General features: G+C 41.8%; 1 protein-coding gene across 2 annotated transcripts in view; it reads right to left on the reverse strand.

Moving 5' to 3' along the window:
• Positions 1–4,147: 4,147 nt before the first annotated feature.
• The window catches only part of LOC111157046 (amphiphysin), a 245,862-nt gene continuing 233,794 nt past the window's right edge, over positions 4,148–16,215 (reverse strand). For both annotated transcript variants that reach the window (XM_022518258.1, XM_022518257.1), the window contains 2 exons: positions 14,336–14,437; positions 4,148–4,405 (listed from right to left, as the gene is read on the reverse strand). In XM_022518258.1, the coding sequence (XP_022373966.1) occupies positions 4,298–4,405; positions 14,336–14,437 (210 nt within the window). In that variant the 3' untranslated portion in view covers positions 4,148–4,297. The remainder of the gene's footprint in view (positions 4,406–14,335; positions 14,438–16,215) is intronic.

Genomic DNA, 16,215 nt, shown 5'->3' on the forward strand with positions numbered 1-16,215 from the left:
CAAATGTTTCATGAATAAATGCACATGTGGGCTTGGGAGCCATAATTGGACACTCTGAAGGAAACATTCTCTGGACAACTGGAACATACACCAAGGGACTGAGGATCATGGAGCCCCACCTGACCCCCACCTCCAGCATACACTGGAGAAGCAAGAAAAATTCGCAAATGTGGCAGAGAAGGAACAGAGCAAGAAGACAAGAAGATGCTTTCTTGGGCCTAGGCTTTGGAGAGGTTTGGCGGCGTCACCAAATGCCACAGAAATCACTTGGTCACGGGCAGGTTTCTGCAGAGCAGAGCCCAGGACACAGAGTATAATGCTATTTATCCCTGGGGCAGGGAGGGCATGAGCCATCTGCCAGGCAGCAGTGTCCTTGGACATGGTGCTCCTACCCTGCACCTGCTTTCTGTGGCTTTCCAGTACTTTAACAAGTGTTCTTATAGAGCGCAGAGCAGCCCACCCTGGCAGGCGGCAGAGAAATAAACACACAGCTCCGACCTGACCTACAAGCACGAGACCACCTGAGTGTTGGACCTGAGTTCTCAGGGGACTGGGAATGTGCTGGGTTCTAGGAAACAGGAGACTTTAGGTATCTTTTTAAAGAGCTTCGGGGTACCTGGCCTTCCTCTTGATTTGCAAAGATTTAAGGGTTGTGTCTCAATCAGCATTTAAGCTGAAAACAGTCACCCTATGCTGCCATTAAGCAAATGAGAAAAGGGTAAGCCAGGAGTCACAGTCTATTGGGGTGGACTAGTGAGCTTCCTCAAGCGCACTCGGGGGGCTTTTATGAACAACGCATCAGCCTTGGCGTGTGCCTTGAGTGCTGCTGCTCTCAAGCAGCCCGGGGTCCTCCTGGAGGCATCACATGCAGGACAAGGAGAAAGTCGGTCTGAATCAGGCCAGGGGCAAGGATGAATGGAAGCCCATGGCTGTGAACTTCCGAGGTTTGCTGAGAGACTATCAGCCACCGTCTTCTCCACACGGCCACCAGATGTCTGCTTCCATTTACCCAAGTCCCAGGAAGACTGTGGTGTGTGCCACCTTCAGGGGGATGCGTGGCCCTCATATCCAAAGTTTGGCATGTCATGTTTATAAGCAACTCAGCTAGGTTCTGGGTAAACACCAGAAGGCATCTTGGGCTCCTCTAGAAAGATCAGTGGAGTACCAGGAAGGCACACAAGTCTGTGTGGAAGGCTTCCAGGTGACTCAAGTGTGGCATCAGCACTGAGGTGCAGCCTTTGTACCTTACTGATCTCTCATAAATGTTGCAGTTTCCCCAAGGCTGTTTCTTTGCTGGGCCATCACCATGGGCTGTGGGGTCTTGCTGTGAGTTCTCCAACAGCCCGATCAGAGGCGTCTGTATGTGACACAAGAGGGCTCAGCATTCAGGGCCAGCACCCCCGTTTCCCCTCAGCGCAGGCCATGGTGGAGATAGTGGCAGTGTTCGGGTTCCCTCAGAGACTGTCCCCACCCTGTCAGGAGCAGACGATGGTGGAAGCAGTGTGACTGCATGGTGCATGGAGCTATGCCCGTCCCTGGGCTCCAGTTGTGCTGAGATACCATTAAAATTCAAAGCGAGAGAGGGCTTGTTCGGCAATTATAAACATCACTCAGGATTAAATGAGAGTCTGTTTCTGATACTGGTAGGGATGCCAGCTGGGTGTCTGTTCAATAATACCCACGGGCTTGCTCTGTGTGATTCTTTGAAGGGCCTTGGAATTATTCGGAAGTCCACGTGCCACTGGGTTTAAAGAGAAATCTGAAAACACAAAGAGTGGGCGTGGGTAGGGCTTGCTGGGTCAGGGCCATTTGGAGTAAAGCATTGCTACAGATTTGCCAACATATGACCCCGGTATGTGCCTGTGATGGTTTGGTGACCTCAGAACTTGAGCCAGACTAACTGAGAAAGAGACGGGCAAAGAGCTTCCACACTAGTAACCCCATGTTCCCTAGAGAATCTATTGAGTGGAAAAGAAAATTCACACCATTTCTGTGTACATTTCTGGAAAAGACCCATTTCCCATCCTCTTCCCCCTCAGCCTCATTTTCAGTGTCTTGGACAATCAAGAATCATGAATATTTTTGAAGGAAAAATTTTGACTACTCTTCTTTGGTGTTGAAATTAAACCAGAACAAAATGACTAAGTAAGCACCTGCCATTTTGGAAGGACTTGTTAAATTCATCTAGGAATGTTACAGGTGTGGGCAAAACCTACCTAAGAAACCACGTGCCGCCAGGTTGCACACCTGGGGAGCCACTATGGTGTTAGGGAGAGCGCGAGAGGGACTGCAGAGTAACTGCTCCGGGAGAGGCAGCAATCGTATTTCAAGAACATCAGGTGCGTTTTATTACAAGAATTGAAAGTTCAGTCCAATTGGTAACTTGTCCGTGTACTCCAATATCAGAAGCAGCTTCCTACTATCAATCCCATATTGCTGCAATTTATTTGTTGAATAACCAGCTATGCTACTGGGAAGTGCTCATTGTTCTCTTGCGCTAAAGGAGTGTTCACGATGATCCAACTTTCCTGTCCATTAGCCCCTAGAAAAATCCTGGATCAATAACAGCTATTTCCCTGTTAGGAAACCTGGAAGTTGGTAATCCACCAGAACTGGCGTCACAAATCAGAAACACGTAGCAAATTCACGGGTGTAATAATGCCCACTCTTGACCAGCTTACATCGTGTACAGGTTTATACCAGCACAAAAAAGAGTAAATCGAATAAAAGATGTTTTAAGAATTCTCTTCTCTGAACAGTGGCCCAGTGAATTGACTTTTCCATTCCAGTGATGTATCTGTTTTCAAGTACCTACAAGCATCAACATAGCAGAAAGAAAAGTGACTGAAAAAATGAGCTGGTGGCAGAGGAAAGTGCTGATTATGAAGGTCATCAGATTTTCGGGGATACACGGTTGGGTCACAGCTGGCACCTAGAGGGGCCTCAGTCCACAGCTGTTATTTGTGCTGCAGTCATCGCTGGGTGATCAACAATGACGGGGGGTGGGGGAGGGCTTTGGGGAAGGGAGGCAGGTTCCGGAGCATAACCCAGAGGAATAAGCATATTTCCGCACAAATAACAACTCCAACCTGTTTCAGTGTCCTAGTATTCATAGTATCCATACCCTGTTTCAAGTAGTGCCTCCAACTGAACCAAACTTTCTGAAACAAATGACTCCACAGAAAGAGGTAGGTAATTGCTGGAGGTTACCGAAGGTTTATTTGGAATGACACAGCACTGAAAACATAACTGTTACAGATGACCCGTGGATACAGCATACATCACCTATCTTGTTTTAGGGCAATCCGAGAAGATGAGTTGCATAAATATTAAGAGTTGGAAATATATAGGAGCTTTTTTTTTTTTTTTAAATAGTGTTCTTTGGGGGTGGACATTGATGCCCCATCAGCCAGCCAACCTTTGAAAGGGAACACGACAGAGCTGCTCATCCCGACTAGCTGAACTCCAACCACAGCAGCTGGAAGCTTAGATAACAAAGCTCTGCTTTCTCCGGAGGGATGGCAGCCAGGACATGCTATCTGTCACTGCGTCCTGACAACCACATGACAAAACACAGATACTGTCGACTGTTTTGGCAATGGGATGGCTGGTTTTGCCCTGAGGCAAAACTGCACCTCGAATGCCAGACAGAGCAAGAGCAATGCATGTATCAGTGACGCTCGGGAGGCAAAGAGCTATGATGGAACGAAAGGAAGCAACTATGTATATGTAGCTTCGTGCATACACATAGATCCGCGAGTGACGGCAACTAGCATGTGGAACTGTGTGGCCAGATATACAGAGAGAGGGAGGTGCTGGAACAGAATGTTCTGCGCAGCGGTTGAGTTTGAAACACAGTCAACTTGAAAGGGAGAGAGAGCACGTGCTCACACCTGTGCAGGGGAAGAAAATCTTGTACTACAGGAAAACTTGCCACATCTTCGACAGGGCAGCCACTCAGGACCATACACTTGGAGCAGAGAAATGAAGGTTCTGGTCTGGAGAAAGCTACTTTAGAAATGCTGCGGAGGGATCAAGGACAAGAGTCTCCACAGCTTGGACAAAGCACAAAGAAACCTGTTATGGATAACGTGGGAAACAGTGAGGACTTTTTCTGTAATTTACTTGTTTTTCTTTTCTTTTCTTTTTTGCACACATGCTCCACTGATATCTTTCCAAGCTTTGTCTGGCACCAGCCTGTACATCATTAAGAGTGCAACAGCAAAGGTGAACTCTTTGGGTTTTCGTGGAAGTTTAAAAACCCCAAAACCAGGCTCTTTCTTTAATATTCTTGGCCCTAATCCAGGCGCCGGGTGAAGTTCTCTGGAAAGAGGCCTTTGTAGGTGGCAAGGTCTCTGTACTGAAGCCAGTCTGATTCCTTCACTCCTACCAGCCAGCCTGCATCCTGCAAGACAAAGACAGGGCGTTCAAGGACCAAGAAACTACTGGAAAAATCTGCACTGCCAACAGTTAACAGTTAACAAAGTAATTTAGCGAAGTGATCCTGTACCAGGATGTGACATTATGTATTAGCCAGTGTGCTGAGATAGGTCAGTGGGAAGGGTTGTCCCAAATAGGTTGCTAGGTAAAAAATAAATAAATAACAATTTTAAAAAAATAACAATTATAAATAAATAAACAAATAATTGAAAATAAAAAATAAAAATAAACAAATAACAAACATTTGAGATTATTTATTTTCTGGATCTGTGAAAGCTAACTGTTAATACAAATGGTATAATTTTGTCTAAAGTAGAGCTCATTGACGTTAACTGGATTATGACGAGTTCTTAAGGAAGAGAAAAGGATTAGATTGCTAGCCAGGCAAAGAGAGGACACCACGTGAAAACATGTAATGCATAGGAAGGCTCCCTATCCTGTAGGTCACAGTAAAAAGTGACAGAGGACCGAGGTCAGAATACAGTGTGGATGAGGCCATGGGAGGTTTCGTATTCCATCCCGAAGCACTGGCTTATAGGAGAGAACTCTGTGCCCCCAGCTCACATCATGTGACCCAAATAAACCAGCATACCCAGGGCTTATCAAATAATAGCCACTACATCTGGGTACCTGCTCTCACTATCCTCTCTGCTGTTGCTGTTATAATCTCTCATTTTTCAAGTTTATATAAACTACAAAGCAGTTTGTTGTCATGACATTCTTGCTGGAAACATTCACATAGTCTTTATGTATCCTTTATCAATTACTCCTCCAAAACATTGGTCCATCTTACAGGAGTAACACAATAAGAATCAAGACATTTAGCCACAGAAAGAAAACTGAAACCACCATGTGTGGCCATTCAGCTTGAGAGACAATATGTTAAAATGAGGAATGGAGGCTGTTATTTGCCCTTGGCCTCTTGCAGATAAGCAGAGCCTGGCTGGAAAAGGCTGAGTGGAAGGAACAGCATGAAACATACAGACTGTATAATGCACAAACCAGCAGGAAATGACCTGTCTTGATTATGTTAACCAGTCCCCGAAACAGATCCCATTTAGGATGAGGGATGGCCAGATTTAATCTGAAGCAATTCCCAACAGAGTTCAAGTACATCAGATAAAATGAGGTCTCCAAAATTAAACAAAGAAGCTGAACACATTCCCTCTTGATGTAATCTGAGACTATAAACTGATGCTGCTATACTAGCAAGATAAGCATTTAGACAGGCCAATTTTTGAAGGCAGAAAAAAAAAATGGAGAAAAAGATGACTTAATAAAATGACTGATAATATCCTGGCTAGGAGGAAGAGTGCCCTCTTTAAAATTATGATGTTCTATATGTGAAGGGCGAAGTTATACTTAAAATAAATGATGATAATTCAATTTTTTCTGAATCTCTGGCAGCATCTAAAAGGCCATATTTTCCCCCACAAGTGTCTATAGTTGACTTTATTTACAATGAGTGAAAAATCTAATGGAGCCGAGCAGAGTCATGCATTTCAAAATTGTTTCAATAAAGAAAAAAGTTAAGAAGTGGCACAAACTCATAATCAAGATATAGTCTAACATGTGTATTCTGAAATGCAATTTATATAATAAAGTGAAAAACATTAGCCAGTATCAATTAGCCAGTATAAGTATCAATCTCTAGATAACGCAAATAGGAAAAATTAAATTTTAACTTTTTAAAGTATGTGATAGATGAAAGACTTACAGTTCTGGCAATGGCAAATAGTTTGTATCAGATAAGTGCTTCTGCATGAAACACTTATAAACACTAGAATAACTACATATCTTTATATATCCATATGTACATATATTCAACTACTTATATATATGACTTATAAAATATAGCATAAAAAGTTATATAATGGGATTGTTACAAACAATGGGGTTGACATATATAACAATTATTTGAAGGCACTGGCAGTGACCAAAAGCAGGCAAAAACTGGAGAATATTTAACCCTGGAAAGTAAGAAATTGTGGTGAATGAGATCCGTGGTAATACAGCTTTCCCCCTGAGGATTATTCTCAAGTCTGTTTGATGCAGGACATTAAAAGGAAGAGTGAAGGGCTTCCAGAGCAGCTGTATTTTTTAACAATTTTTTTTACTTATTTTAGAGAGAGAGTGAGGGCATGAGCAAGGGGAGGGGCAGAGGGAGGGAGGGAGAGAATATTAAACGCAGGCTCCACACCCAGCACAGAGCCCAACATGGGGCTCAAGCTCATAATCATGAGAGAATGACCTGAGCTGAAATCAAGAGTTGGAAACTTAAGAGGCTGTGTCACCCAGACACACAAGCAGCTATATTTTTATGGGGGATATTTTAAAAGAGATCTGTAGAGGCAGGTTACAAAATGTGCAGAGAAACTTCCCTAAAATCCTGAGCTGCCCCCAAAATTTGTAAATATACAGGGTGGCCCCCAAGGAGTCTGGGATAAGCAACAGGAGGAAGGCAGAACAGCTGAGAGGAAATTTAAGCCCTGCCAATGGAGGGGAGGCAGAGTTTGAAGTTTGAATCCCACCAAGTTAGGAAGCTTGGTCAAACGTTCAGGATTTCTACTGAAATCCCAGAAGGGCCATCCTTGGAAGTAAAAGGTGTCTCAGGAGTAAGAAGTCACACTAAAAGTAAAGGCAAAATTGAAACAGAATCACCCTAACAAAGTATAAAACAAAGCTTCCATGAATTCAAGCTAATTATCTAGTAAGTTCCATGTCTGCTAGGGGGGAAAGAAACTAGCTTCAGAGACAAAAAGTAGAATCCAGTCCCTGCAATGTGTCCAATATCAATAAAAAATTACTGGATATGAGAAAAAAGAGGAACATACACCCCACAGATAAAAGGCAACTGATACAAATGTGTGCTGAGATGGGCTAGTTTTTTGGAGTTAGCAGTAGGAAAGTAATGCAGCTATTACAAATATTTACAAGTATCTAACACTGGAAGTGGCTATCATGAAAGAATAGATAGGAAATTTTGTGAAAGAAATGTCAACTAAAATAACAAACAAACAAAAAACTACATGAACATTATAGAACTCTGTATGTATAGCATCTGAAATGAAAACCTCACTGGATAAGATTCACAACCAATTTTAACTTAGCAGAAGAAAAGGTCACTGTACTTGAAGACAAACCAATAAAAATGATCCAACCAGAGTACCAGAAAGAAATAGTGCATAAAAAGGACAGTCTTAGACATTGAGAAGTCCAACAGATGAATAATTAGGGAATCACAAAAGAGGAAAAAGAGAATGAGGCACCAAAAAAATGTAAGAAAAATTAGCTGAAAGTCTTCAAAATATAATGAAAAACATCAGGTTACAAATCTAAGCAGCTCAGTGAACCCCAAGCATGAAAACTACAAAAAAATACAAGACCTAAGCATATTATATTGAACTGATGGAAATCAAAGGTACAGAGAAATTCTTAAAAGTGGTCCGGGAAAAAGGCACATTTACCAGAAACAATGGTGAACAAATGGCAGCTGAACTTTAGTCAGAAAAAGCAGAAAACAGAAAATAATGGGATAACATCTTAATTTTTTTTAAATTTTTTAAAAGATCATATTTATTTATCTGATAGAAAGATAGAGAACACAAGTAGGCAGAGTGGCAGGCAGAGGGAGAAGGAGAAGCAGGCTCCCCACAGAGCAGGGAGCCTGATGTGGGACGCAATCCCAGGACCCTGGGATCATGACCTGAGCTGGAGGCAGCCACTTAACCACTGAGCCACCCAGGTGCCCCAGGACAACATCTTTAAAGAGGTGAAAGAAATAAAAGTCAATTCAGAATTCTTGCTCCTACAAAAATACACAGTCACATAGACCAGTGGAACAGACTAGAGAGCCCAGATATGAACCCACAACTCTATGGTCAAATAATCTTCAACAAAGCAGGAAAAAATATCCAGTGGAAAAAAGACAGTCTGTGTCTTTTGGTGATCACAGCTTTGTAGTAAAGCTTGAAATCAGGCAACGTGATGCCCCCACTTTTGTTTTTCTATTTCAACATTTCCTTTGCAATTCGGGGTCTCTTCGGGTTCCATACAAATTTTAGGATTGTTTGTTCCAGCACTTTGAAAAATGTCGGTGGGATTTTGATTGGGATGGCATTTAAAGTGTAGATTTCTCTACGCAGTATAAACATTTTAATGATGTTTATTCTTCTGATCCATGAGCATGGAATGCTTTTCCATCTTTTTCTGTCTTCTCCAATTTCTTTCATGAGTGTTCTGTAGTTTGAGTACAGATCCTTTATCTCTTTGGTTAGGTTTATTCCCAGGTATCTTATGGTTCTTGGTGCTATAGTAAATGGAATTGATTCTCTACTTTCTCTTTCTATATTTTCACTGTTAGTGTAGAAGGAAGCAACTGATTTCTGTGCATTGATTTTGTATCCTGCCACATTACTGAATTGCTATTGAGTTCTAGTAGTTTAGGGGTTGAGTCTTTTGGGTCTTCCATATAAAGTATCATGTCATCTGTGAAGACAGAGAGCTTGACTTCTTTTTTGCCAATCTGAATACCTTTTATTTCTTTTTGTTGTCTGATTGCCTTTGCTAGGACTTCTAGTACTATGCTGAACAAGAGTGGTGAGAGTGGGCATCCTTGGTGTGTTCCTGATCTCAAAGGGAAGGCTGTCAGCTCTTCCCCATTGAGAATGATATTCGCTGTGGGTTTTTCATAGATTTTATTAAGTTGAGTAATGTTTCCTCTATCCTTATACTTTGAAGCATTTTAATCAGGAATAGATGCTGTTTTTTGTCAAATGCTTTTTCTGATCAATTGAGAGGACCATGTGGTTCTTCTCTCTTCTCTTATTGATTTGTTCTATCACACTGATTGATTTGCAAATGTTGAACCATCCTTGCATTCCAGGGATAAATCCTACCTGGTCAGGGCGGATAATTTTTTAATGTACTGTTGGATCTGATTAGCTAGGATCTTGATTATCTTAGCATCCATACTTATCAGGGATATTGGTCTAAAATTTTCCTTTTTGATGGGGTCTTTGCCTGGTTTGGGGGTCAGGGTGATGCTGGCTTACTAGAAAGAGCCTGGAAGTTTTCCGTCTGTCTCTATCTCTGGAAACCTCTTCAGGAGAATAGGTATTATTTCTTCTTTGAATTTTTGGTAGAATTCCTCAGGGAATCCATCAGGCTCCTGTTTTTGGAGAGGTTTTGATCACTGCTTCAATCTCGTTACTAGATATTGGTCTATTCAGGTTGTCAATTTCTTCTTTTTTCAGTCTTGGAAGTTTATAGGTTTCCAGGGATGCTTCCATTCCTTCTAGGTTGCTTAACTTACTGGCATATAACTGTTGATAATAATTTCTGATGATTGTTTCTATTTCCTGGTGTTAATCGTGATCTCTCCACTTTCATTCATAATATTATTAGTTCAGGTCCTCTCTCTCTTCTTTTATATATGTTTGGCCAGTGGTATATCGATCTCATTGATTCTTTTGAAGAACCAGCTTCTAGTTTCATTGATGTGTTCTACTGTATCTCTAGTTTCTATCTCATTGATCTCTGCTCTAATCTTGATTATTTCCTTGTTTGCATGGGGTTGACTTAATTTGTTGTTGATTTTCCAGTTCTTTAAGATGTAAAGAGAGCTGGTGTATTCTACGTTTTTCAGATTTTTTTGAGTGAGGCTTGGATGGTTATGTATTTCCTTCTTAGGACCACCTTTGCCATATCCCATAGGTTTTGGATGATTGTGTCTTCATTCTCATTGGTTTCCATGAATTGTTTAATTTCTTCTTTGATTTCCTGGTGGATCCAAACATTCTTAAGCAGGGTGTCTTTGGCTTCCAAGTGTTTGAGTTCTTTCCAAACTTTTTCTTGTGGTTGAGTTCCAGTTTCAATGCATTGTGGTCTGAGAATATACAGGGAATAATCTCAATCTTTTGGTATCGTTTGAGCCCTGATTTGTGACCCAGTATGTGGTCTATTCTGGAGAAACTTCCATGTGCGCTGAAGAATGAGTATTCTGTTGTTTTAGGGTGGAATGTTCTGTATGTATCTATGAGGTCCATCTGGTCCAAAGTCATTCAAAGCTCTTGTTTCTTTATTGGTTTTCTGTTTGGATGATCTATTACTGAGTGTGATGTGTTTAGATCCCCTACAATTAATGTATTCATATCAATATGACTCTTTATTTTGATTAACAGTGGCTTATGTAGTTGCTCCCATGTTGGGGGCATATATATTTACTACTGTTACATCTTCTTGGTGGCTAGATCCTTTAAGAATGATGTAGTGGCCTTCTGTATCTGACTATAGTCTTCAGCTTAAAGTATAATTTATCTGATATGAGAATTGCTACCCCAGCTTTCTTTAGGGACCCGTTGGCATGAAAGATGCTTCTCCATCCCTTCACATTCAGTCTGGATGTAACTTTAAGTTCCAAATGTGTCTCTTATAGACAGCATATGGACAGGTCCTGTCATTTTATCCAATCTGCAACCTTGTGCCATTTTATGGGAGCATTTAGGCCATTCACATTGAGAGTGATTTTTGAATGATATGTTTTTACTGACATCATGTTGCCTGTGAAGTCCTTGTTTGTACAGATTGTCTCTTTAAATTTCTGTTCTGTCACTCATGGGTTCTTTCTTCTTTTATAGAGCCCCCCCCCCCCCGCCTTAATATTTCTTGTAGTGCCGGCTTGGTGGTCATATACTCTTTTAAACATTGCTGGTCTTGGAAGCTCTTTATCTCTCCATCCATTTTGAATGTCAACCCTGCTGAATAAAGTATTCTTGGCTGCATGTTCTTCTCATTTAGTGCCCTGCCAGCCCTTTCTGTCTTGCTAGGTTTCTATGGACAGGTCTGGTGTTATTCTGTTATTCTGATGGGCCATCCTCTGTATATAAGGAATTTCTTCCCCCTAGCTGCCCTTAGAAACTCTTGTCTAAAATTATGATTCATAAATTTCACAATCAAGTGTCTGGAGGTCTTTCTAGATTCGTTGATCTTGGTGCATGTCCTTTCTGCCTCTAGGATACAAACGCTTGCTTATTCCATTCCCCAGATTGGGAAAATTTTCACCCAGAATTTGTTCAACTTTATCTTCTAGTCTTCTTTCTCCACCCCCTCAGGGATCCCAATAATTCTCATGTTGGAACGTTTCATGGCATCATTTATTTCCCTAATTCTGTTTTCATGGCTTCTAAGCTGTTTGTTCCAGGCCTCCTCCTGATCCTTCTTTTCTATCAGTTTGTCTTCTAGATCACTAATTCTATCTTCTACCTCAGTTACCCTAGCTGTTAGAGTATTTACATTACATTGGATCTCACTGATAGTATTTTTAACTTCTGCCAGGTCAGCTCTCACTTCTGCCCTTATTGATTCTATGTTGTCACTAATGGTTTTCTCCAACCTAGCCATTGCCTGGATAACTGTTACCCTGAATTCCCTTTCTGACATACTTTTTATGTCCATATCCAATAGTTCTGTGGGAAAGGGCACAGTCTCTGAATTTTCCTCTGTTGGGTGTTCTTCCTCCTAGTCATTTTGATGAAAGGTGGTTGAGGGGATGTTAGCTGAATATATCAACCATGATCCAGACAGGGCGCACCCTGGAAAATTCCAGAGCAATCAGACGTCACCACCAAAAATAAAGAAGAAAAAAGAGAGAGAGAAAGAGGGAAAAAAAAGAGAGACCCAGCCAAAATGAGCCCCAAAATAAGATTTATAAGGTATATAAACAAAAACAAACAAATGAAAAGACTGACAAAAGTGACAAGAAAAAAAGAAGAACCCAGTCAAAATGAACCCCAAGAATAAGATTTACATAATACCAGAACAAAGACAAATACAGAAGAATAAGATGGGAAGGGGCGCCTGGGTGGCTCAGTGGGTTAAGCCGCTGCCTTCGGCTCAGGTCATGATCTCGGGGTCCTGGGATCGAGTCCCACATCGGGCTCTCTGCTCAGCGAGAAGCCTGCTTCCCTCTCTCTCTCTCTGCCTGCCTCTCCGTCTACTTGTGATCTCTCTCTGTCAAATAAATAAATAAAATCTTAAAAAAAAAACATTAAAAAAAAAAAGAATAAGATGGGAAGATGGTTAGGCAAGGGCAAGGAAGGTTATGTCAGTTCTTCATGGGTGTATCTTGATATCATTGTTAAAGGACTCAACTTTCCAGAGATACAGGGAAATTAAAACTGATTTATATATAGAAGTAGTATTGAATAGGGAAAAAGGATACCTTGAAGTTTATATCTACATGTATATTAACAAAAAAAGAGAAAAGAAAAAGAAAAAAAAACATAGGTATATATATGAAAAAGTTCAAGTTAAAAAGTTATTATGGATTATGTTGTATTAAACCTCCAGTTGTAATAGTAAGTAGGTTAAAAAAATTAAAAGAACAATTAAAAGAACAAGAATCATGAGAACAAATTTTTTATCTATGAAATATACAGGTTTTAGGGCAATATCAGGAGCTTAATATATTGTTTTCCCCTGATGTTTGGATTTTGCAGTTTTATGGGGACCCTGTGGTGGTTTTCCTCCAGTTCTTTCGGCATGCTTTCTGGGGGAGGGGCCTGCTGCGTTGTTCTCCTGTCAGTCTTGCTTGGGTTGAGTCGCCCTGCAGGTTACCAAGGGCTGGACCCTGTGGAAACCGGTTTTTCAGGCTTTGGTTCTCTGGAGGTTTTTGTGGGCTTTAGAGGGGTCAGAGCAAAGAAAGAATATGTCTGCACCCAGACCTCTGCCTCAGAGAGAAACCTCAGTCTGCTCCCCTCTGGGTGGTCCAGAACACACAGATTCCCCCTATGCAAACTCTACTGAACAGCACAACCTCCCACAGGCCGTGCACACCCACAGCCACCACCATCCTAGTGGTCACCCAAAGCCCTGGCTTGTCTCTGCACCCCTGAGCCACTAATACCGCAAGCTATATTGGTCTGCAGAGCCCACTGCAGGTGGATGCCTTTGTGAGGACTGCTGTCTGGAGTCCAGGCCCACTGCCAGGTGCACTTAGACCAGTGGTCATGCAGTTCGCGAAGGCTGCTGCAGAAGGATCCCAACCAGAGATTATGCTGGGTTCTTTCAGGCACGGACTGGGAATGTCCAGACACTTGGGTGGTCGTGGAAGGCTTCGGTCCCAGAGACCGCCAGCTGGCACACACACTAGGCTCTCTCAGGCATAGGCAGGAGTGCACCCAGTCTAGTGGTGTGCAAGCAGCCAAAAGCCGCAAGCCAAAAGACTGGAGGCTCTGCTGGACTCTCTCTGGCATGGGTGGTCACCAGCAGTGGCATCTGGGTACGTGGGCCTAGGCCTATGACCATGACCGCCTGTCTACCAGTTGCCCCTTAAGATCTTTTGCTCTTTTTGAGTGCTTTTAACCAGACTCCCAAGTTAATGCTGGTCCCCAACCACAGAGCACTTTCATCTTGGGGTATTACTTTCCAATGGGTCGCTTCTGGAGGCTCCCTCCCACTTCTGTTTATCCTTCGATAGCAGTCTGAGCATTCCCCCTCTGCTTTACCTCACCACTGATGTCTTCTGCCCCCGTAGAGATCCAGCAGTGTATAATCCTATATCTCAAGCTGATTTCATGGGTGTTCAGAGTGTCTGGTAGATATTTAGCTCACTTTAAGGGACCGGTTGAAACAGGGTCTCCTACTTCTCTGCCATCTTTTCCTGCCCCTCCTAAATAAAATCTTCAAGAAAAATACATAACAATATCCTAAAAGAGGTGTTCTAAAGAGTTACAGTTAGCCATGTCATGTGCTCATAAGCCTTAAGCCCTTTTCAGAGCTGCCATGCAACATCTCAGAAAATAGAAATGTCTTCAGTTACTCACTGTGTCCCAGTGACCCTCAGGGAAAACAACAACAACAACATAGCCTGTAGAACCTTTCAATCTCTCTTTACCTGGTCAGCTTCTGAGTCTGAGGGGACCACCAACACCACGTCACCCCTTTGTAAGGTAAGTTCATCAGAATTAGCTGCTTCAAAATCATGCAGTGTTTCCACCTGCAAAAGATTTTAAAAGAATTTACTATTTTAAAAGCAAAAGGAAATGTAACATTGAAGTCTCCCAGCCAGATTGCCAGCAGGTACTGCTGGATGAAGACAATGATCCCAGCATACCCCACAGGAGAAGACCTCTGAACACAGAAAGGAGGTCTTGTTTACTTAAAACAGCCAATTCTTGAAGACTGTATTAAGACAATTTGGATGTATGTTTAGTAATGCAACACCTTCTGCAAGAGTTGAAACGTCATGTGTTAAATTTTGTCATATTTTTGTTAGATATTTACATTATCATTGATGTTTTATTATTGTTCATTTTTAAACTTGAACTAAAAGTGTCTAGCAGAAAGTTCCTCTAACCTCACTTCTGTCAAGTACTTAATAATTGGAAAAATCAGGGGCACCTGGTAGCACAGTTGGTTAAGTGTCAGACCCTTGGTTTTGGCTCTCAGGTCATGATCTCAGGGTCATGAGATCAATTCCCTGGTTGGGCTCCATTCTGAGCATGAAGTCTGCTTAGGATCCTCTCTCACACTCTCTTTGCCATCCTCCTGACTCCCCCCACAAATAAAATAAAAATAAATAAAATAGTACTAATAACATTTTTTAAAATAATGGGAAAAGTCATCACTTTCCACATCATACAGGAATCACTACTTAATAAAACCCTGTGATCAATTTCCTTACAAATTTTTTTAAATTTTTTATTTTTTTATAAACATATAATGTATTTTTATCCCCAGGGGTACAGGTCTGTGAATCACCAGGTTTACACACTTCACAGCACTCACCATAGCACATACCCTCCCCAATGTCCATAACCCCACCACCCTCTCCCAACCCTCCTCCCCCCAGCAACCCTCAGTTTGTGAGATTCAGAGTCACTTATGGTTTGTCTCCCTCCCAATCCCATATTGTTTCATTTATTTTTCTCTTACTCCCTTAACCGCCCCATGTTGCATCTCCATTTCCTCATATCAGGGAGATCATATGATAGTTGTCCTTCTCTGATTGACTTATTTCGCTAAGCATGATACCCTCTAGTTCCATCCACGTTGTCACAAATGGCACGATTTCATTTCCTTTGATAGCTGCATAGTATTCCATTGTATATATATATACCACATCTTCTTGATCCATTCATCTGTTGATGGACATCTAGGTTCCTTCCATAGTTTGGCTATTGTGGACATTGCTGCTATAAACATTCGGGTGCACGTGCCCCTTCAGATCACTATGTTTGTATCTTTAGGGTAAATACCCAGTAATGCAATTGCTGGGTCATAGAGTAGCTCTATTTTCAACTTTTTGAGGAACCTCCATGCTATTTTCCAGAGTGGTTGTACCAGCTTGTGTTCCCACTAACAGTGTAGGAGGGTTCCCCTCTCTCTGCATCCTCACCAGCATCTGTCATTTCCTGACTTGTTAATTTTAGCCATTCTGACTGGTGTGAGGTGGTATCTCATTGTGGTTTTGATTTGTATTTCTCTGATGCCAAGAGATGTGGAGCACTTTTTCATGTGTCTGTTGGCCATCTGGATGTCTTCTTTGCAGAAATGTCTGTTCATGTCCTCTGCCCATTTCTTGATTGGATTATTTGTTCTTCGGGTGTTGAGTCTGCTAAGCTCTTTATAGATTTTGGATACTAGCCCTTTATCTGAATGGGAGAAGATATTTGCAAAAATTTCCTATCTTAACCTTTAAACCATACCCATCTGTTTCTTTTCTTTCTTCTTTTTTTAAGTTGAAATATATTTGGGGTGCCTGGCTGGCTCAGT

This window comes from Enhydra lutris, unplaced genomic scaffold, assembly GCF_002288905.1.
Source record: "Enhydra lutris kenyoni isolate GAN:26980312 unplaced genomic scaffold, ASM228890v2 scaffoldscaffold51, whole genome shotgun sequence".
Classification (NCBI taxonomy): domain Eukaryota; kingdom Metazoa; phylum Chordata; class Mammalia; order Carnivora; family Mustelidae; genus Enhydra; species Enhydra lutris.